Below are 22,569 nucleotides of genomic sequence, written 5' to 3'. Positions count from 1 at the left end.
AATGTTTCCTTGCTGAAACACTTACGTTTTCTCGGCAAAAATACTCACAATATAAACACGTACTTAATTGTTAATTTCGATCAACTTTTATCTACTTTTTTGTATAAAGATAAAAAACTGACACTTAAGGTACAGAAATGTTAGTAATTTAGAGAACTAGTAAGAATTTTATGTCAAAAAGCACATAAAGCAAACGTCCATTTAGACGTTATGCATAAATATATGATTACAAGAGGGTCATGATGACCCTGAATCGCTCACCTGAGTAATATGAACCACATGTTTAAAATGGAAAACTGATGCTAAAATATTACAAAGTAGGTCAGTAGGTCACATTCATTGTCAAAAGTCAATTTTAAAATCGGTGTGCAAAACTGTACATTAAACAGTCTAGGAAATATAATCTGATAATTTTTGAAGTATTTATTCCTATATAACTATATAGATTACAAGTGACCCAAGGGAAGGACCTCTTTTCACCCTAGGGGCATAATTTGAACAATCTTGGACAGAGATCCACTAGGCAATGCTACATACCAAATGTCAAAATGCCTAGGCCTTAAGCTTTCAGACAATAAGATTTTTTTCCTATATAAGTCTATGTTAAATTTTGGACCCCCAGGGCAGGGCCTCGTTTCACCCAAAGGGCATAATTTGAACAATGTTGGTAGAGAAACACTAGGCAATTCAACATACCAAATATCAAAAACCTATGCCTTGCAGTTTCAGGCAAGAAAATTTTTAAAGTTTTTCCTATATGTCTATGTAAAATTTGGGACCTCCGGGGCGGGGCCTCTTTTCACCCCAGGGGCATAATTTGAACAATCTTGGCAGAGAGCCAGAAGGCAATGCTACACACCAAACATCAAAAGCCTAGGTCTTGTGGTTTCAGACAATAAATTTTTAATTTTTTTCCTATTTTAGTCTAATTTATGTAGAACTTGGGACCCCCGGGACGGGGCCTCTTTTCATCCCAGGGGTAAAATTTGAACAATCTTAATAGAGGACCATTTGATGATGGCACGTGCTAAATATTGAGGCTCCATGCCTTGTGGTTTTGGACAAGAAGATTTTCAAAGTTTTCCCTATGTAAGTCTATGTAAACCATGTGACACCCAGGGCGGGTCCATATTTAACCCTAGGGGAATAATTTGAATAAACTTGGTAGAGGATCACTAGATGATGCTACATACCAAATATGAAAGCCCTATGACCTGTGGTTTTGGACAAGAAGACTTTTAAAGTCTTTCCTTTCGGTTTCCATGGCAACCAGAGTTCTACATGGAATTCAATTCTTTGAACAATTTTTAAAGAAGACCATTAAAAGAACATGCCTCTGAAGTTTCATCAAAATTGGCTTGATGGTTTAGGAGGAGATATTGTTTAAAGGAAAGTGTGGACGGACGCCGGATGGACGGAACCCGGACGATGAGCGATCACAATAGCTCACCCTGAGCCTGGTGCTCAGGTGAGCTAATAAAAGCACTAGTTTCAATATTGAGCATGAACCTATACAGTTTGAGCCATAAAGGGAGGTTATCATAAACATTAGATTCAATAATTTTTTCTCCTATGTTGATTAATATTCAAACCTTCGGCAAAAATTTGAGAAAACGTTTATCGAAAATAGGAATAAACAAGAAATAAACATGTACCTAATGTTCATAACAAAACATTTGGCAGCAACATTGTAAACAATGAAGCCTTTAAGTGTTGAGACTTTTCATTGCAATGGATACAACTATTTTTTCATCAAATACTAGAGTTCCAGTTTCTATTCATTTAAGCAATCATATTGTCTTTAGTCGGCACCTAATCATGAACGGCTTGATGGATCTTCACCAAAGATGGTTTCTAAAATCTGTGAAAGATTAATAATATGTTTCAGGTGCCGGGGTCAGTAGAAATTGATTACATAAATAAGTGTTACAGATGACAAACAGTTCTGTTAAATTGGGGCACTAAAGCGAAATATAGAAACATCTTTTTAACTTCTTCTAATAAACTCTTGGATGCAGATAATCATTATAAATGGACCTTTCAAAACATATTCAGCTTGCTCAAGTTGACAGTGTATATTTTTTCACCGAATGTTCAAGAACCTAAGAAACATAGTGCCTGAGCTGTTTGTCATCGGTAACACTAATTTATATGATCAACGTCGTCTGCCTCCGGTACATGGAGCATATTATCGTTAAGATCTGAAACGCAAGTGAGCGATCTAGGGCTATAATGACCTTCTTGTTTTTATGAATCTAAGGAAGAATTTCGTTATTGACTGTCTGAATAATTAAAAAAAAAATTCTGCAACGATGTAATATGGCGCTCATTTATGTTTTCAAAGATTTCGTAATACATAAATTGCACCTTCTTATATACATACTATGAACTTAAACTGAAAGGTACAAGTTTGTTTGGCTGAATGTCAAAGCGACTAAACATAAGTGCCAGATTCCAGCCTATCTGCTGTATAGTGTCACATTAATCGAGGATTCGGTATCATAGTTGTTATGGCCGTTACCGTCGCTTCGTTTTGGTTTAAAATATTTCGTCGTGTGATATAGCTAGCGGACTTACTTGAGCAAATTGGTTGGTCAGCTATGATGTCCGCTTACAATTACAATGGTAAACTATCGTTAGGTTTCAATAAACCACTCAAAACTATAAAACAAAGCGAATTCATTTCCTCAATGTCTGTGATTGTTCCATAATTCGAAAAACAGTTGAGTGCGGCTTAAGCCAGACGAAAATATACTTGGCGTAGGAGAAACCCGCATGATAGAAGCGATAAGACAATAATTAGCAAGCAGTGCTGGCTTGTGTTTTTAAAGATAATTGCTCTTGCAGTTATATTGTGAAACGTGACGTCTTTTGCTAAATTAAATAAATACACACAGAAGGAAACGATCAGCTGCAAATTCATTATATAGGGGTTATACATGTTACTTTCACCATTACTATAACCGAAGGATTTATAACTGAGAAATAACAATTGTTTCCCATTTAGAAAGTACAGTTTTATTCGTGCATTTTACCTATGCACACATAATGTATTTTCAAGAACTGACAATCATTGTTGAATGGTATCTGCCATTATAACCGCTAAAAACGGAGGCGGTATATTATCTGTATTTAGAAGTAAACATGCAATTTATCCTTTGCATGCGCCCTTTTGTCGGCTGGATAATAAAGTCGCTTTGCGTGTTGACGTATAAAGCTGCTGAAATCCTATGCGACAAAGGGCATAATTAAACGAAACGTCTCGTCAGAATAATATGCTTAGATCACACAATACTGTCATTGTATTGATTCCTGCGGGGAACGACATGAAATATATGTAGGTGTCGGGTTAGTATCATTGACATGCAAAGCACGTATTGACTACTTACAAAAAGCAAAGAACGTCATATGATTTACTTAGAGTTAAAACATTACTAGTATTTGCTAAGGTCTGTGTATTTCAAAACTGAAAGAGATGGTGGTAATGCAAACACGATTTTCATAACATACAGTTCTGCTAAAAATATCATGCAAAAAGAAAAATAATCTGATTTATCATGTATTTAAAAAAAAACAAAGTGCTATGGATTTTCGAGACAGCGTATATCCCATATCCGGTCATCAACAAGCTGTGTAATGATTTTATCTTGCCGATTACCCTTTACTTCCATATTTTTTAAATTTGGATATTACTAATAACCAAAATCCTTATTTGCCTACTACTCTACATTTCAACATCTGCTGAATAAATTGGAAGTAGACAATCGAACGGAAAGTGGACATAAAATGACACAGGCTTAAAACTATCAAACTGATGGGTAATGCAATAATCGACACATTTTGTATATTAAAAACGCTACTACTTACTGTGCAGACTGGAATCTTGTAATCATAATTTGTTTCGTAAAAATGTGACATTAAGTTTTGTTTATTATTGATAAACACCAGTCATGAAATGCACATCGAGCTGTATTCTGACACAAAAGCTCATTTATACAGTTTATCCTTTATTTTACGATAATTTAACTTAAAACACAATTTCAACGGTCCTTGAAAATCCTCCAGAACATATACTGATAAATATAACAAAACGTATGTACTCTTTTCTGTGGGATAATAAACCAGAAAAAATCGCACGAAATGTAATAAAAAAAGAATATGCAGAAGGCGGACTTAAGATGATAGTTATAAAAGCATATATAAGCTCAATAAAAGCAAGTTGGGTAAAGCGCATAACAAGTATTGAAAATACAGGCTTCTGGAAAGATATATACAAAAAAGAAATACAAAAATTTGGCGGTAACTTGTTATTTGAAGCAAACATTTTTTAAAACGATATAAAAGGAAAAATAAAAAACACATTCCTAAAAGACGTACTTATAATTATAAGTTGGGCACGTATAAACTTCAACACAGATGTAAGAAGTGTGTCAAATGAAATCATATGGAACAACTCTTTTATCAAAAATGAAAATAAAACCATGTACTATAATGAATGGTTTACAGCTGGAGTTGAATACATTAAAAATATATACGACTTTAGAAAAAATCAGTTTTTTGCCATTTGTAACAGTTCAAAATAGGTTTAATCTAAACAATTCAGAATTCATTAAGTATCATACGATCGCCTCTAATATTCCAAGTGAATGGAAGGAAAAGCTAAAAGATGATAATCAATATGACGAGACAGAGACATTATTTGCAACTATTCAGAAAGTTAAAAAACCAAATAAATTACTATATAAACAATATCAGAGAAAACAAAACACAATGACAATAAACAAATCTGAAATTATATGGAATAGTGTCTATGAAAATTTAAATTGGAGAATGATATATAGTGCGACTTTTTCTAGGTGTATAGACTCAAAATTAAGGGTTTTCCAATATAAATATCTTAAAAGGATTATAGCAACTAATCAGTTTCTGCATAAATGCAAAATAATCGAATCTAGCTTATGCGATTTTTGTAACATGGAGATAGAATCTTTGAACCATCTCTTTTGGGAATGCCAAATCGTACAAGACTTTTGGTCATGTATCAAACAATTCTTAAATAACAAAGGTATAGAATATATATTAAACTTCCAAAATGTTTCATTTGGTTCTCAAACAAAATCTCCAACTCAACAGATAATAAATTACATCATAATCTTAGCAAAATACTTTATATATAAATGCAAATTAGGAAATCAAAATCCAAGGATTGAATCTTGTATTAATTATCTCAAAACAATGAAAGAAATTGAAAAGCACATAGCATTAAAAAAGAATAAAATAACCAGCTATAACAAAAAGTGGGATCGGCTGCCGCTATAAATTGCGACATTCCAACATTTTGGAGATCTAAGTAAAGGGTACTGTTACTTTCTTCGGACCATTTTAGTTACCTTTTTTTCTTGAATTATCTCTTTCCAACTAATATTCTTACTCCTTGGCGCCTTTAGACTCTTATCTCATAACAAAACATCATATTTTACACGCCCAAAATCGAATCATCATACAATCATAATATATTGAACTACCTACTGATGTATATTTGAATGATTTTTTTCTCTGTTCACTGATCTATTCAGAAGTATGTATCTATATATGTATATATGTTATGTGTGTGTAAAGTTTTGAATAAACGGGCTATATTCTTTGTAGCTCAAAAAAAAAAAAAAAAAAAAAAAAAAAAAAAACAATTTCAACGGCCTATTTCCGCTTCTTATGGCTAACTTCACGAGCCTAAACTAAGTATGAGATTGAAAACGGCAGGGGAACACTACTTTTACTCTAGGAAATATCTAAAACGGACTTCAATTACGCCAGCGATGCGGCAGCCCTTTTGTTTTGATCAAAAACTCATATCACAAAATTACTAGCAGGATATTGAATATATCCTATCTGCACGTGACGTCTATTGACAATAGAAATGTAAGATACTTTAGAAGGCGAGGTAATAGACTGATATACATTAGATAATAACTTAAGTATTGAAACAAAAGTGTGCTTCAGTCACACAAGAATCACAAAATCCTAGATTTCATAACCTCTCTACCTTTTAACTTTTTTTTATACTCGCTGACCTCAAATAACTTGCCCCTCATCGATGTGGGTTCGAGCCTCACTCGGGGCGTTGAATTCTTCATGTGAGGAAGCCATCCAGCTGGTTTACGGAAGGTCGGTGGTTCTACCCTGGTGCCCGCTCGTGTTGATATAATGCACGGAGGGGCACCTGGGGTCTTCCTCCACCATTAAAGCTTGAAAGTCGCCATACGACATATAATTGTGTCGATGCGACGTTAAACCCAACAAATTATTATCTTATATATTCTGAACCATTAGAACTTATAAAGATATTTCATTTGTAAATTATATGTTTCACAAACAGTAATTTTGGTAGATCCTAATATTTAAATGATTGGGACTAAGAATCAATGTACTAGCTCTAAAGCAAGAACCGAGTACGAAATGCAACTGTCTTTCAGAGAATGTAAGAGGGTCTCTTTTTTTCTAATGATTTAGACGCGAAAATATCACATCTGTATCCGTTGAAACAACCATAAAATCAGTAATTGTTACAATATTTAAACAAAAGTTGCAATAGCAGCAGATGATAGTTTTTAAATTTTTGTAAAAGATTTTACATTTCAAGATTTATATTTTCAAGGGTTGTTTAATTTAACGTTATTGTTGGTATATGCTCTATGGGTAGGATAGTGTGTAATGTTTCTTTTTTTCAAATAACCTGTGATAGCACCATTAACCAGGGGGTTTGAACCTTTATATGCAGCCCGTCTGGGCGTATCATTTGAGGCTTTAAGCACTGGTATTCGCAAGAGAGGTAAAATAACCTCAGGGGGAAGGGTGCGGTCATGGCATTTTGTTTAAATAAGGCTGTTATGATTGTTATTATTATTATTATTGTCGTGATTATTACAGTTATTATTATTATTAATAAGTACAACGCCATTGAATATGTCATTGTATAGAAATAGGCGTTTAACCAAATTATTCAGTTTCAGTTTCAAAAGTTATTTTTTCAGGTGTTCAGACAAAACAAAATATGCACCCGTGCTTTTGTTATATATGTAGAACTTTGATCTACCAACAAAAGGTGTTAACATGAATTACTGCATTATTTCAGGCAATAACATAGCCGTATTGCACATTAGAAGATAATTCTAGACCAATAGACATATATTTCTATATAACAGACACATGCGCATCGTCGGATACCCACGGTTGCTGATTACGCTAACGCTTCATACATCGCCCGTGGGTTAATTAACTACCGTTTCGTCGTTTTACTTGAACAGAATAGAATAAATTATAGCCAATGAAAACAACGTTTACAGTTTGAATACTCTCCTGCGTGGAGGTGTGACAAGTGCGATACAAAATGGCAGCGCCCATTGTCAAAAAGTGTGCCTTTTGTTTTTCTTTATTAAGACCGAAATACTACAGAAGTTTAGAGTCCAAGTGCAGCAGTGATCAGTATAATTTTATTTTGTTGGATTTGAAAATTAAAAATGAAGGTTCAGTTTGTGGACTATGTACTAATAAATTAAATCGCATGTGTAAATTGAAATCGGACGAAAGTACACTGGTCACGAAAATAAAATCTGAACAAGAACACATTATGACGTTTTTGAGGGAAATGCCAGGTGTTAAGGATCTGCAAAGTCGTTTTCAGAATCTAACTCCACAAGGTAAGTTTTATGATATTTTTTCTCCAAGAGAGCTAATCCAGTCCAAAAATATAAACCGTATGTCCCTAAAGAATATTTTGTTTCCAAAATATTAAGTTTGAAATCACAGACAAGTTCTTACAACTTAGACTACACTCAATGCCAGCTTCCTGCCTTACTGACCAGTACTCATGCTGAGGAATGAATTCGCGAACTTCCAGGATTTTAACAGCTGGACCTGTGACATCCGTGTTAGGAGTTCAACTCTCTACACCAGTACACCACTGCCCCACCAAGGGAGTACTTGAGAACTGTTGTCAAAGGAAAACCCCAAGCTTGCCCGCAGGGTTCTATTGTGTTAGAAAAATGCCTTCCATAGGCATCGTCGGATACCCACGGGTGATCCATTCCGTTACCTCCATTTTATGATGTATGAAGCGTTAGCGTAATCAGCAACCGTGGGTATCCGACGATGTCCATAGGTTGTCTGGGAGTACTGTACATGTAGTTAGCGAAGGAGCTATTCATTATATTTATTCTAACCTATCCAACCATTCAGAAATGTTTAGCCAAAAGTAAATATGTGAAGGTCCAAAATAATTGGACTAATTTAAATTTATTTTGAAAACGTCGAGCTCAGATAAATTAGTATAAACTTAATTAATAATTTTACCATGGCTTGATTTAAAATAACAGACTGAATTGATTAACTGATTAATTTCAGAGAATTAGGAGTTTTAAGTAAACAATGTTGAAAGACATACTATGCTTCTTAAGTCTATCTAAAAGAAGTTGTAGATTTTTAAAATCAGTATTGAATATATATGAATATATTTTTGCAGGTAAAGGCATAAAAAAACGTGCATTGCCCAAGACTCCAAGTGGGACTACGCCAAAGAGTAAAAGGCCTCTTTTTAGTACACCAAAAAAGTCATTAACTCAACAGAGGAACATCAAAGCAGACAAATGTACCCAAACAAAAGCCACACAGTCTGATTTCGATGTTAAGGCAAGTTTCTATGTGATGTTTAAAAACACATTTCAGTGTTACTGTACATTTTTGTAGATCCATATTTGTCAGTAAAATGGGAAAGGAAACCTGATGTTACACTTGATTATTTAAGAAATACTGTAAGATTGGCTTTATGTCAAAAAGGTAAAATTTATTATGAGTTTCACTGTGTGGTCAGCATTAGTGTATAAATTAAGTAGTACCTGGAGAAATTGAGAGTAATTGGCAAAATGTAGGCATTAAGCAAGATCTTCATTGTTTTGGTTAAAAGATGTATTTTATGCCCCTGCAAATAACATATTTTTGGAGGCTTGATGTATTTTTATTAATGCCTTATGCTGATATCCCACAGCTATTATCTCCATTTTGTTTAATTTCTGGAATTTTTGGTTAACAGAACCAATGACACAAAAATGATGTAAAATGTTATTATATAGAAGAATTATGTAAATGATGCATATGCTTCCATTTAGGTATGTGTGAAATATCAGGGACAAGAAAGGTCAAGAATTCTTACTGATGAAATTCAGCAATCAGTTGTGAAGTGCATCCTAAATAAAAAACCTGCTTTGACGATTACTAAACATTTCGCTGGAGACCCTAATTACAAGGCAGCCATGGTACAAACAGTTGCAAAGGAAATAAACAAAGAAGCTTCCATGCTGCCCAAAAAAAGAGAATCTGCTTTAAAATCAAACAGTGTAAAAGACTTCACTGTTTGCATTGTCCTCGGTGCTTCCGAGGGATCTTCTTTCCAGATTTTATTTACTTCACAACAGCGGGTGTCAAGTGCTGTGTAGCGGCCGTAAAAAGTCGCCCCGACTTCATCTCAGTGTTGTTATATTTTCTGGTCCTTCGGGATCATTGATTTCAACTCATTTAGATTTGAAGATTGAATACTGCTTAAGCCGGTGCTAGGGGGCGTGGGCAGTGTTGCATTTTCCATTACTGCTCATGAACAGACTCAATCAAACCGAGTCTGCAATTTTCACTGTTTGCATTGTCCTCGGTGCTTCCGAGGGATCTACTTTCCAGATTTTATTCTTAAACTTCAAGTGGGAAACACAGATAGAGACTCTAACTGAGAAGATACCAACTTTAATGTTGATTTTAACCCAGATGATGGGTGATAAATTAAAATATCGTTCACCTCATGTGGTGGTTGGTGTATGTGTGCTGTTGTATGCCAGGTGCCAGCAGTTGAATCTGTTACAATACATATTAGGGCTGACATATGACAGATGTGGATTGAACAAAGAGGTAAGAGTGTATCCTCGAGAGACCACTTTTCGTCCCCCTAAGCGTTTAATACAAGAGAAATATTTTTGAAAAGACAGGATAATAAAAGTAAACCACTTACTTGATCAATAAATCCTTTTCCCTTTATCCAAAACGAATTTTATCCTGAACACATCACAAATCACAACAAAAATTGAAAAATTGTTGTAATGGCACTGACAGTTTACATCGGCCATTTTTTATGGTCCGTATTACGTCACTAGGCGCGTGCAACAAAATCAGGCCAAACTATTCATATAAGGTTAAACGTCCTAGAATAAAAATTAACAGGAACCTTGAAAAATGCAACTTTGTAAAAATTATAACAGTTGAACAGTATTTTTTTCACTTTAAACAGTTTGACTCCTCAGACTTACAGTGGGGACAGAAAAACTTGTCACCTAGCCTGATGACTCTGACTTGTGAACAGTAAATGAGATGTACCCAGTGTTTGCAGGGCATGTTATTTCTGGTGCCATCACACTGAGCCCGTTTAGTGAACAACACTTTATCACTTTTAGAAATGGCAGCTGGTGTGAAAAAGGTTGCAAACACAACACACATCATCATCATCAATGTCACTTTCATTTGTCTCACTCTCAGAGACAAGATTGATGTGGGATGGCCCAGGTTGTGGATCTAGTTCAACATTTACAGTTTTTGAACAGGACAGACCAGAGTTAACCTTTTCCTTGGTGTCCTTACTCTTTTGGGTTTTTTGTACTGATACTTTATGTTTACTTGTGGACTTTTTCTGCTTGACTGTCTCTTCATGTTCTTTAATCTGTTCAATGACCTCTTTGTTTATTTCTTTACCTGCCACAATCTTACTCATAACTTTTCTTGGTTTCTTTGTTTTTTGAGTTTTAATGACTTTCAGTTGTTTTTCCCTAGATACAAGTATTTCAAGGGCACTTTCTTCAGCATTCATGACTATGCCACCTTCAACTGTTGACTGACTGACCTGGCTCAGAACTGAGTTATCCTCCTGGTACACCTCAGCAGGCAGTAAGTACTCCTTTGGTACTGCAGCAGGATTGAATGGATAAATACCTGTACGTTTAAAAGCTGACTGCATGTTTTCTACAGATAAAGCTTTGACATAAACACGACAAGCCAGTTCACAAATGTTGTAACGGGTGATTGTCGCTTGGGTCTGCCGCATAAGCTTGTGGCACTCAGCATTGTACATTCGTTCCAATGGCCCATAACAAGATACATCCAATGGTTGAAGAATATGACTTGTGTGGGCTGGTAGAATGAAAAGAACAATACCTTTGTCCAAAGCCCATTCACAAATACCAACAGAAATATGTGACTTGTGTCCATCAACAATTAAAAGAACTTTCTGACCGTCTCGTCCTGGTATATATTTCAAAAAATGAGATGACAGGTATTCTCTGAAAACTGCTTGGTTAGACCAGCCTGTCTCACTTAAAACGCCAGAAGCACCAGCTGATTTTCCCTGGAGTAGGTCAGGATTCATCCGCTTGCCGGGAAAAACAAAGAAGGGAGGCAATGAAACACCACTAGCGCTACCACAGCCTAGAACAGTGACCGTCTTTCCCTTACCAGATGTTACAGCTTGCGTACAATAAGCGGAACTTCCAACAACATATGGTGGTGTATGATTAGTTGTAACACCTTTCTCGTCAAGATTTAAGATGAGATGTGGTTTGTCAGTGAGTCCATGTAATTCAACAGTCTGCTTTAAGTTCTCAAAATATGATGTGACTGTAGTTTCTGGAGTCATTTTAGCTCTAGCATACTCTAAACCCCTAGGTTTAAGAACCTTAAGTTCAGGCCAACGTTTCAAAAAGCATCTCATCCATTTAAGTGTTAAGGGTTGATCTTTGGCCCTCTTTCCCAGTTGAAAAGCAAAATCTGATGCTAGGTCAACAATAATAGCTTATATTATGTTATAATATTATATTGTTTTATACGCACATTACCGTACCAGGTATTATTGACGGTGACATTCTAAATACGAAATATACGAGATTAAATGAAAATCCGGAAACTGCTGCTGGTCCTACTTTGCTGAAACTTGAAAATCTTACAGAGTAGGATATATTCAATTTGACTTAGTTAATACGAATTTCAGTATATGAACAGTATATACTATATCATTATTACGGCAGCAGCACGACTATTAAAGCGGTCGTGCGTCATTGTGACGCCGTTCATATCAAACAAAATTGATCAATATACAAGCCTTCAATGTTTCTCTCCATTGAATGAATATCCTAATACGAGTACATGAACTGACAGTTCCTCACACCCAGGATACCGTGATACAAAAAGTTGTGTTTGGAGGCGATGTATTGACCATTGAGCGTGCCTTCTCTGCACAGGAGGCTATGCAGAATAATAAAAGCCCTTACGATAGTTTATGTGGTATAATACACAGGCCTGAAGGGCTTCACAGACAGTTCAACTTCTTACAAGTAATACAGTTGAGGCTTCTGTTTGAGTTCAACTTGTTGGAGTTTAGCATCTGTTTAAAGTTTGTTGCTTGTTTGCAGTTGCATTTTCTTGAAAGTGAGTTTATTCATGTTTTAGTTTACATTCTTTCTGGTACAATCACCCATGAGTGTCTTGACAATGGCTTTCATTCTAATGTACAGTAAAAATACATTTAATTTGCATATTTCTTGAAAATAAGAATCAGTGTTTTTCATTTTGAAGTATGAGACAAATAAACAAAACAGTTATGACTCGGATCAAAGTTTTAAAATAAAAATTTGAATTGATACCAGTGTAACTCAGCATATTTTTATAAGTACAGTGTGATTAGTTAAATTGAAATAAAATTTAGACTGAAAGTTTTGTCCAAGAAAGTGGGTGTATACATCATGTTGTGACTTATTGTTATAATTAGGCTAAATTAGCCGTTTTCGTTATTATATTTCAAGTGAGAAAAACAAAACTAAATGTATCGACATCAGTCATGTTGGTCAGTTTGTTTTTAAAAATCTATAAAAAATTGAAGGTGTTTTTAAATCAGTCTAAATATGGCCATTTTTATTAAAAAGTTTTGACACATTTTAATTTGTTACCGTATTTTTGTGATACATAAAATGTTAAAACACAGTTTGAGATAAGACGCACCTTTGTTTTATGTTTTTAGGTGTTTAAGTCTTTCAAACCGCCTGTCTGCACCACAGTATTCATTTATCAAAAATTATAAGTAAATACTTAGATTGTAAGACATAACTTTTCTCGTGTATTCAGGTATTTCGGTTACACGTTTGACCGATTAATGTTTAATGTAAATTAATTTTGTGTTCCAGTATATAGACGTGATAGATATTCTGCTTCTGAAAGCAACTGGGTTGAATTTTAGTATCTGTTTCAGGTTATTTACCAGTTGTTTTACAAGGAGAATAGTTCAGTGGACCGTGGTTCATTATACCATTTACGTAATTGGATTAACCGCAGGGATGTCAGTTGACCAAAAGAAGTAGTTAAAAAATTTAGGTAAAAATTCTAGCTTGAATGCCAACACGGGATATTGCATGAAATCATAAGTTGTGACTTCATCATTGGTTTAAGCATAACCCCCCCCCCCCCAGGAATTAGTTAATTTTGAAATTCTTTAAACATTAATAAGCATGAAGGTTAAAAATATTGTAGCCTGTCTGCCAAAGTAATTACATCTTATGTTCTGTTAGTGATCTATAGTTTTATGCCCCCTTCGAAGAAGGAGGGGTATATTGTTTTGCAGATGTCGGTCGGTCGGTCTGTCGGAATGTAGACCAATCCGTTTCCAGATGATAACTCAAGAACGCTTTGGCCTAGGATCATGAAAGTTGATAGAGAGGTTGGTCATGACCAGCAGATGATCCCTATTGATTTTGAGGTCAATATGTTAAAGGTAAAGGTCACAGTGACCCTGAACAGTAAAACGGTTTCCGGATGATAACTCAAGAACGCATAGGCCTAGGGTCACAAAAGTTGATAGGGAAGTTGGTCATGACCAGCAGATGACCCCTATTGATTTTGAGGTCAGTATGTCAAAGGTCAATGTCTCACTGACCAGGAATAGTAAAATGGTTTCCGGGCAGTAACTCAAGAACGCTTGGGCCTAGTGTCAGGAAAATTAATAGTTAGGTTGGTCATGATCAGTTAATGACCCCTATTAATTTTGAGGTCATTAGGTCAAAGGTCAAGGTCACTTTGGCCAGGGACAGTTAAAATGGTTTCTGATCTTCTTGTCTAAAACCACAGAGCCTAGGGCTTTGATATTTAGTATGAAGCATCATCTAGTGGTCTTCTACCAAGATGGTTTAAATTATTGCCCTGGGGTCTAATATGGCCCCGCCCCGGGGGTCACATGGTTTACAGAGACTTATATGGGGAAAAACTGTGAAAATCTTCTTCTTCAAACCACAAAGACTAGGGATTTGATATTTGTAATGTAGCATCATCTAGTGATTCTGTACCAAGTTTGTTCAAATTATCTCCCTAGGGTCAAATATGGCCCCGCCCTGGGGGTCACATGGTTCATATAGACTTATATAGGGAAAAGCTTTTAAAATCTTCGTGTGAATAACCTACAACATTTAAATTTTGACCACATGTATGGTTTTGAGTGGCAAGATGAACCTTGACATGAGTTGACCTTGACCTTGACCTAGTGACCTATTTCACATTTCTGTAGCTACAGCCTTCAAATTTGGACCACATGCATAGTTTTGAGCACCGAAAATGTTTTTGACCTTGACATTGACCTAGTGACCTACTTTCACATTTCTGTAGCTACAGCCTTCAAATTTGGACCACATGCATAGTTTTGTGTTCCGAATTGAAATTTGACCTTGAAATTGACCTAATGACCTACTGTCACATTTTTGAAGGTACAGGCTTCAAATTTGGACCACATGCATAATTTTGTGTACCGAAATGAACTTTGATCTTGAGATTGTACAGACTTCAGATTTCGACCGCATGCATATTTTTGTGTTCTGAATTGAAATTTGATATTGATCTAGTAACCTACTTTCACATTTCTCAAGCCACAGCTTTCAAATATGGACCACATACATATTATTTTGTACCAAAATGAAATTTTACCTAGATTTTGACCTTGAGCTAGTCTTGAAATTTGGAACATTCGAAAATGGCACCAATATCACTTTGTAATCTCTTGTTGGGTTAAAGGTCAAGGTCAGATTAAACCAGAATGGTAGAACTTTTGTTTACAGTGAGCATATAACTTCTGTTCCTTGTGCAATTAATAAATGCATCAAGGGGGGCATTTCGTGTTCGACGAGCTCTTGTTTCAACTACATTTCTGGCATAAACCTATCTTTTTTACTCCCTACATTACCTAAGATACATTTTTTGTATTTATTTACGGACCACACCAGCAGTTCATTGATGATGTTTTAGATGCTAACTTAGTTGGAGTCTTTCTGGACATGATGGATATGGAAACTGTGACACCAAGATCTCCGCCTCTTTTGAATTTAATGAATAATGAACAGAAGGTGCAGTGGTTGAATGGTGTATCAAAGAATTCATACATATAAATCAGCTTCGTCATGATCTTGAATGTCTGAATGATGATGACAACCAAATAAAGGCCATGAAACAAGGAGATATTTACAATTGTGCATTATGTAATAAAACTTACACCTGTTTACCTTGGTGTAAAAAGCACCTTGTGAAAAAACATCAGTGGATATTTCATCAGGTAAACAGTGAAGTTGATTCTTCAAATGCAGTTAAGAATTTCATTTTTATGGCCTTTTTAGAGATACACGTGACTCCTACAAAATGGGAGATGGGGAAAGAATAGTCAGAAATGCTCATTTTGAGTGGTTGTATGACTCTGCAGTCAAACACTCAAAGTACAAGATTTGGTTGTGGCGAATGATTTCATATGTTATTTCAATACTGGGGATAAAGGAGAGTTCCGAGTATAAATGGAATATGACAGTCAACTTGAAAGGTGGGATATGCAATAACATTCCCAATGACAACTGTGTAGAGTTACAGGTTGGTAATATCAAAAGGGAACTTAACACTCAAGGGGCAAATAAATCATACGAAAGTGCAAAGATGATTTGTATGACAACTCAGGTTGTTGATGCCATTCGAGAACAGTTGATTCGAACAACAAAGACTGCTAGATCTAAGAGGGATAGTCCAGCAGTTGACAAAAGTAAAGACATAATATGTATGATTCAGTGTCTTAGACAACAAGGATATGTGAAAGATATTACTTGGAAAAGTTTCAGTACATACAGAGATCCCTTGCAATGTGTTGATGCAGATGAACTTCACTCCTGGATAAATAAGCAGAAGAAAATTGCAAACATATACTTGTAAAGCATTTTATTGCCATTAATTCACATAACACCTGATAATGTATAGTAGCTAATTTCAGATAAATAATAAGTGTTAAGACTGGCTTTAAAACAGAATTCTAACACAACTGCCATGTATCTCTTTATGGACAAATAGGAAATCAAGTTAAGGCTGAATATACGATAAAATGCGACATGTGTTTTTTTTTATGCGCAAGATAAATACATTTTTAGTCTTTTTTAGATATTTCATCAAAACAGCCATGTGGTTAAAATCAATAATAAATATGTTCGTGTATTTTATCAGTGAATGATACACAGACAATTGTTCGGATGCTAATAATTAAATTACTCATGCTATGCACTCATGATTTAATCATCCTACCTGTGTTTTATTAAGTGATAGAAACACAGGAAGATACAGTTTTTGTATTTACTTATTCTTTAATCAAAAGGTTCTATTTATCATATTTAGTCACCTTAAGTATAAAATTGTATTAAAGTGCTGTGAGGTGTGTTGTCCACTCAACCTGGAGGTTGCGGGTTCTAGCCGATTTTAACATGTAAAGCAGATTTAACGAGAGATACTCTGGTCGGCAATGATTGTTCTATTATGCACCAGAAGCTATATAATTTATGTAAATGAGATGCAAATGTTGTGTTGTTAAAATGCTATCCTGTAAAGATTGCGGTTGTTAATAAATACATCAGTCATTTACATGTGTGTTTAATAAAAGAAGTATGCATTTGAAAATACTTTATTATCGGTAGACATGCCCTAAGGTGTTAAGGGAAAAGCCATATAGTACAAGTTTTATTGCCCAACAGAGGGGCATATAGATTTGCCTTTGTCAGTCTATGTGTGCGTCTGGATTTTGTTTGTGCCTACAATAGCTTGAAAAGTATTATAAACAAGAGGGCCATGATGGGTCAGGTTTACTTATCTTGGTGATTTAATATTTCAGTACACTGCTTAAGCTGAAGAAAATGTGTGTGTGTGTGTGGGGGGGGGGGGGGGGGGGCTTTTATTAGAGGCAAAGTGTTAAATAGGGAAAATACGGTAGCTTCTGGTTGAAAGTAACTAAGAATTCATAAGATGAAAACATTCTGGTTAAATCTGATTACAGTTGCATGAAAAACGAAGTTTCTGGCATATTTACAAAGTTTTTGGAGCTTGCAACCTAGTTTTTCACCCAACCAAACCCAATTTCAACCCAAAATTTCTTAGATGAATGCATTTTGGTGAAGTAAGATTAAGATTGCATGTGAAATGACCTCAATGAAGTCTAGTCAAATTAGAATCAGATTGCATAACTAAAGTCCCTAGTGTGTTAACAAGGCTTCCCTTTGATCTGATTTCCGAGATGTTTGGATGGGAAACATTTTGGCCAAGTTTCTTTAAGACTGCTTGAATGATGAAGCCTTTAGTATGTTTACAATGTAAATGTAAACAGACATCTCGACACCGGATAATGACCGATCACGATAGCTCACCCTTGAGCACATTCCTCCAGCACTTCCTGCTCCAGGGAGCTAATAAAACATGGATCTGTACAAAAATGTTTATCATTTTTATATGGAGTTAAGGTTTTGTTTGTGCTTTCATCCAGTAATCTAAGATTCCAATAGATAAATTTTACCATAATCAGGCTAACAACTGCACACAGTTACAATATTATTTTTTCCCCAGTATTTCAGGGATATTCTAAGCTCTGACAAATAATCCAATCTGGTTCAAGAAAGTAAACAGGATATCCTGTTTTATCTACATTTTTGCTAACTTTAGGAAAAAGAGGGGATAGTTAGCCATTTTGTTCCCCTAAATATGTTTTAAAGTCATGTTAAAATGCCATAACTCGTGAAAACATCAATTGATCTGGCTAGTTTAAAGGACTTTAAGACAGTCAATAATTTATTCCATTGTGAGTAACTTTTTATTCATTAAAACAAGCATAAGTCACTAGAATGTTTTTTTTTTTATTTTAAAGCAATGCATTCGTGAAATTTCAATATATCAATCATCAAAATCAGAAACATCAAAGTCACAGTAACTGTTTAAGTCAGTATCAGATGAAGAAGATTCATTGAGCAGACAAGTATTATAAATTGGATGGTCAAAGTTAGAACACTGCTCACTCTGGCATACACAGTCCTTGGTACAAATATGACAACACAAATGTTTACTTAAATGCAATGATGGTTTAGCATTGTAGGCATTTAATATAACTTGTCTTCGACAAGTAGTTTCATTGGAAATATAGTCACGCATGTCTTGGTCAACATTTTTGCATTGCTTTGCATTGAATAATAACAGTGCATTTGATTGTGATCCGTCCCTTCCACATCGACCACACTGCTGCACAAAACTGTCCATATCTTTCGGCGGTCCAAAGTTTATAATACTTTTCACAGCTGCAAAATTTACACCCATCCCAGCTGCACTTGTTGCAACTAGTATCCTTATCGTGCCATTACTGATGTTCATATCTTTTCTCACTTCTCCTTTAACGTCATCTGTTGTCTCTGAGTGAAACATTTGAATATATTTTATGTCTACTCCAAGTTCAAGCCTAAACATTGTAAATACTTGACTGGAAAGTCTGATCGATGAGCAAAATATAATGTGTCTTTCACATTGTTCTCCTTTGTCTTTCACCATTCTTAAAAGGAACTGAAACACCTCACTGAGAGGTAATGTACTTTTGTTTTTATACACAAAAAGTTTAATGTTTTCTCGATTGGGATTATCAATGATTTCAAAGCAGTCATTCATTGCAAACTTCTTCTGCATTTTGTTTCCTTGCTGATCTATTTGCAGTAGCAGTAATCAGAAGTAGAGGACAGCTGATCAAAGAACGAGCTTCACCAAGCTTACCATACCAAGCATGGAGCTTCACCTGCATCAGATTTTCCCCTGAAAAAACAATAAAAAAGCTTAATTTACCAGAATTCAATTTACATTTACAAACAACTGCCAGGCTACAGGATTAGTTGGTGATTATCCAAGGGTCATGTGCTCAAATAACAGGAAAATAGCTATAAAATTTCAAAGTGATAGGTTGATCTCTGATACTTCCATTTTGAAAAATCAATGGGGAAAATTGGGGTAACGAATTTTCAATTACCGAGTAAAGCTGGTAAGATGGAGGGAAGTAATATTAATACAGTAAAAAAATGGTATTAAATATCGATCATGTTTAAGGTTTAGCAGTATATCACAAAACAACAGATTTTTTAAAGTAAATGAACAGCACCATGACAAACAATTTATCTGTCCAATACATGTTTTACTGTTCTGTCCCACAGAGTTGGATACTTAAACAATTCTTAATGAGTTGTCCCCCTTTAAATAAGAATGCCATTTGTAAAGAAAAAATGTAAACAATTGTCAAAAACGATGTTTTGCCGAGTTATGTAAAGTTTAAACACTCGCACGATGCTGCAAATGAATCAAAACGAAGACCTGTAACAGCTTTAAAAAAAAGGTGAGTTTTTAAAGCCGCTGAACTGGCGAGAAGTGTGGCCCCTTCATGCAGTCCCTTTCCGGAATTGGACTACTATAAAAGTACTATGCCTTGTTCTCACTGTTTTCATAACTTCAAAATGATTTATTTCTTTTATCATGTTTTGTGAAGCAATTATATATATATATTACATCACTACTGTACTATAAATTGAGTCTGTAAGCTGTTTACCAGTGTAAAACAGTGTGGGCCTCATCCACAACCAACAACTTGATGCTCTCATTTCTGCTTAACATATCTCTATAAGCTGAGACACCTAATATGTTTTCTGGAGAGGAAAACAAGAAGTCGAACCTCTCTTCCAAACATCTAACATCTTCATCCTTTCCAATATATGTGGCTGTAAATCCAAGCGAACTGAGATATTGACACTGTTCTTTCATAATCGAAATAAGTGGCGTTACCACAAGCACTTGACAGTTTTCATCATGAAGCTGACGCCATATGACACCAAATGTCTGATAACAAAGACTTTTCCCACATCCGGTCTTTACGGACAAAAACACATCTCTTCCTTTCACTAAATTTGAAACCGTGTCTTTCTGAAATTCTTTCAATTCGTCGATGTTAAATTTCGCACATATCATTTCGTAATCGATTGCTAAGGAAGACGCCATATTTACAAGTGAGCCAAAGTAGTTTAGAACGAAGGATGTGATTGGTTTTCGGGTGCAGGAACATTTTATCCTGCAACCAATGAAATTGTTTAATATCCAAATAGCGAAAACTACCGAACGGCAGTCAGTTAACCCACGGGTGATAAATGGAGGCAACGTAATGGATCACGCGTGGGTATCCGACGATGACACATGCGGTGTAGTTCATAAATACTAACACGTTAAAGCATAGCAAAAGTTCCTTCTAGGGCACATCTATATAAGTATATAATGATCATCTTGTAAAATTTTGGTTGCAATGTCTGTTTTAAATATTGGTCATCAGTATGTGGAACCCCAGGATCGGACACAAGGACAAGACCATTCTACCTTATTAACATTCCGTATCCCACCGTTTAATCAGGGAGTCAGTGGCGCAGTGGTTAGCAGGTTGGACTACAACGCCAGCGATCCGGGTTCGATTCCCTGTTGTGGCTGATATCCCGACTACTGTTCAGCGATGGGTGATTTACTTTTATTGTTTACTGTTTACAGCAGTATCGGTCTAGACTGGATGCTGGGGAGGTAAATATGACGCCTGCCGTGGGCTCGGCTGGAAATAAGTTGTTCCATCCATTCCAGGTGGGGACTTTTGTCAACTACTCACGTTAAACAAGAATCTTTAGCTTTATTTTTAAGCGCCCCTGGGAGCGTTACATTTTGCACCAAGGGTGCGTTTATTTCTCTACCAAAATACATAAAAAAAAACACTAAAATTTTGAAAAAGAACTCTGTTGTTTTCTACTGCCTAAGATGTCAAGTAAGTATAAAAACGCTAACATAAGTTGTTAAATCCAACAACAGAGTAAGTACGTTACCACTTTCAGTTGAGTAAAGCGGCAATTAAGAATACACCGGATATACACATTGACCCGACATGTAGTGTACCATTCGATGCGAGAATTTCATGTGCATAATTAGAGGATCGCAATGGGATTCACATATTGACCATGTATTCGAAGGTAACGACGTATGTTAACCTTTGTGACAAATAAGATGTTTGGCATGTTTCACAAAACCTGTTTTCCATCCTCGGGTTTAGTAATATGCAATCCGCGGAGCGCGTTCAGTCAGAGAAGCGCGACAATTAGGAAAGAATAATTTCAACGTCAGACGTTATTTCTAAGGTCACGGAGTTGGTTGGTCAGCTAGTAATGACAACAGCTCCGAGGTCAGTTGCTCAGTCAAGTGTGACTTACCAACGCTAAATGTTCCTACAACAAATCTCCAGTGTAACGTATAGTATCTATCTTTCGTTCGATAAAACAAATCAGTGATGCACAATTTTGTAATTGCTGCAATAGACCTGTACAATTTAGTTTCAAGCTTTTAAAGTTGAACTGAATAGGTAAGCTTTATACTAACACATTTCAAAATTAGTATTCGAGTATCGCTAAATGTAATTGCCAGAAGTTGAGTTACTAGTAAATGGCAAAAACTTACGCATGTTATCAATATACACTAACGAGATATGAAAATGCAACAAACATATATATACCGTATAAGTACTTTTTTCTGCGGGAACTTTATTTTTGCGTTCTCTGCGGAAGACAATAAGATCGCAGATTTAAAATCCGCAGAAAATTGTGTCCTGACATGCTGTGATACGACGATACAAGCCGCCATTATAATCTGGTTAAGTATAAGACAACGTCCGTTAGCGTTATCGGCTTTTGTCAACCATGTAGCCAACGGCTGACGAAGCAAGTTGAAAATTAGTAGTAACGGTAATATAATAGAATTTGTTTTGATTTTCGTTCACCATTGAGCAGTCAGCTCTCAGTTTCAATTTTCTTAAATTATGTGACAAGCACAATCCATTGTATTCTTTGCGTCTATTGTTAACCGATCCGTCTGGCGATGGTCATATTTACCGTTATTTGTGTGGGACTTGAAAAAGGCGTGATTAACAAAAATTATCATACCATTACAATGCACAGACGAGAATGTTTGCAAATTATAGATTCAGACATTTTTCGTGTTTGTTTGGCATGACGGTGTTTATAAAATGGCTGTTTCTCCTTGCGTTTAACACTCAACATTATGTGATGATGACGATGTTACATCAGTATCCGTCATCTTTTATTTTCAAACCGGAAGCCAACATAA

General features: G+C 35.6%; 1 protein-coding gene and 1 pseudogene across 1 annotated transcript; one reads left to right on the top strand and one right to left on the bottom strand.

The window, feature by feature from the left end:
- Positions 1-12,203: 12,203 nt before the first annotated feature.
- On the top strand, positions 12,204-16,341 carry LOC123562312 (uncharacterized; annotated as a pseudogene).
- Positions 16,342-18,294: 1,953 nt separating this feature from the next.
- Positions 18,295-20,391, bottom strand: LOC123562856 (uncharacterized). The gene is given in 4 exon segments (XM_045355454.2): positions 18,295-19,074; positions 19,076-19,166; positions 19,168-19,194; positions 19,976-20,391. Coding segments are annotated over 4 exon segments (1,314 nt in total).
- Positions 20,392-22,569: the final 2,178 nt, after the last annotated feature.

Source organism: Mercenaria mercenaria, chromosome 2, assembly GCF_021730395.1.
Source record: "Mercenaria mercenaria strain notata chromosome 2, MADL_Memer_1, whole genome shotgun sequence".
Classification (NCBI taxonomy): Eukaryota; Metazoa; Mollusca; class Bivalvia; order Venerida; family Veneridae; genus Mercenaria; species Mercenaria mercenaria.
Note: the sequence above shows the minus strand (reverse complement) of the source record. Positions and strands in the feature narration are given on the sequence as shown.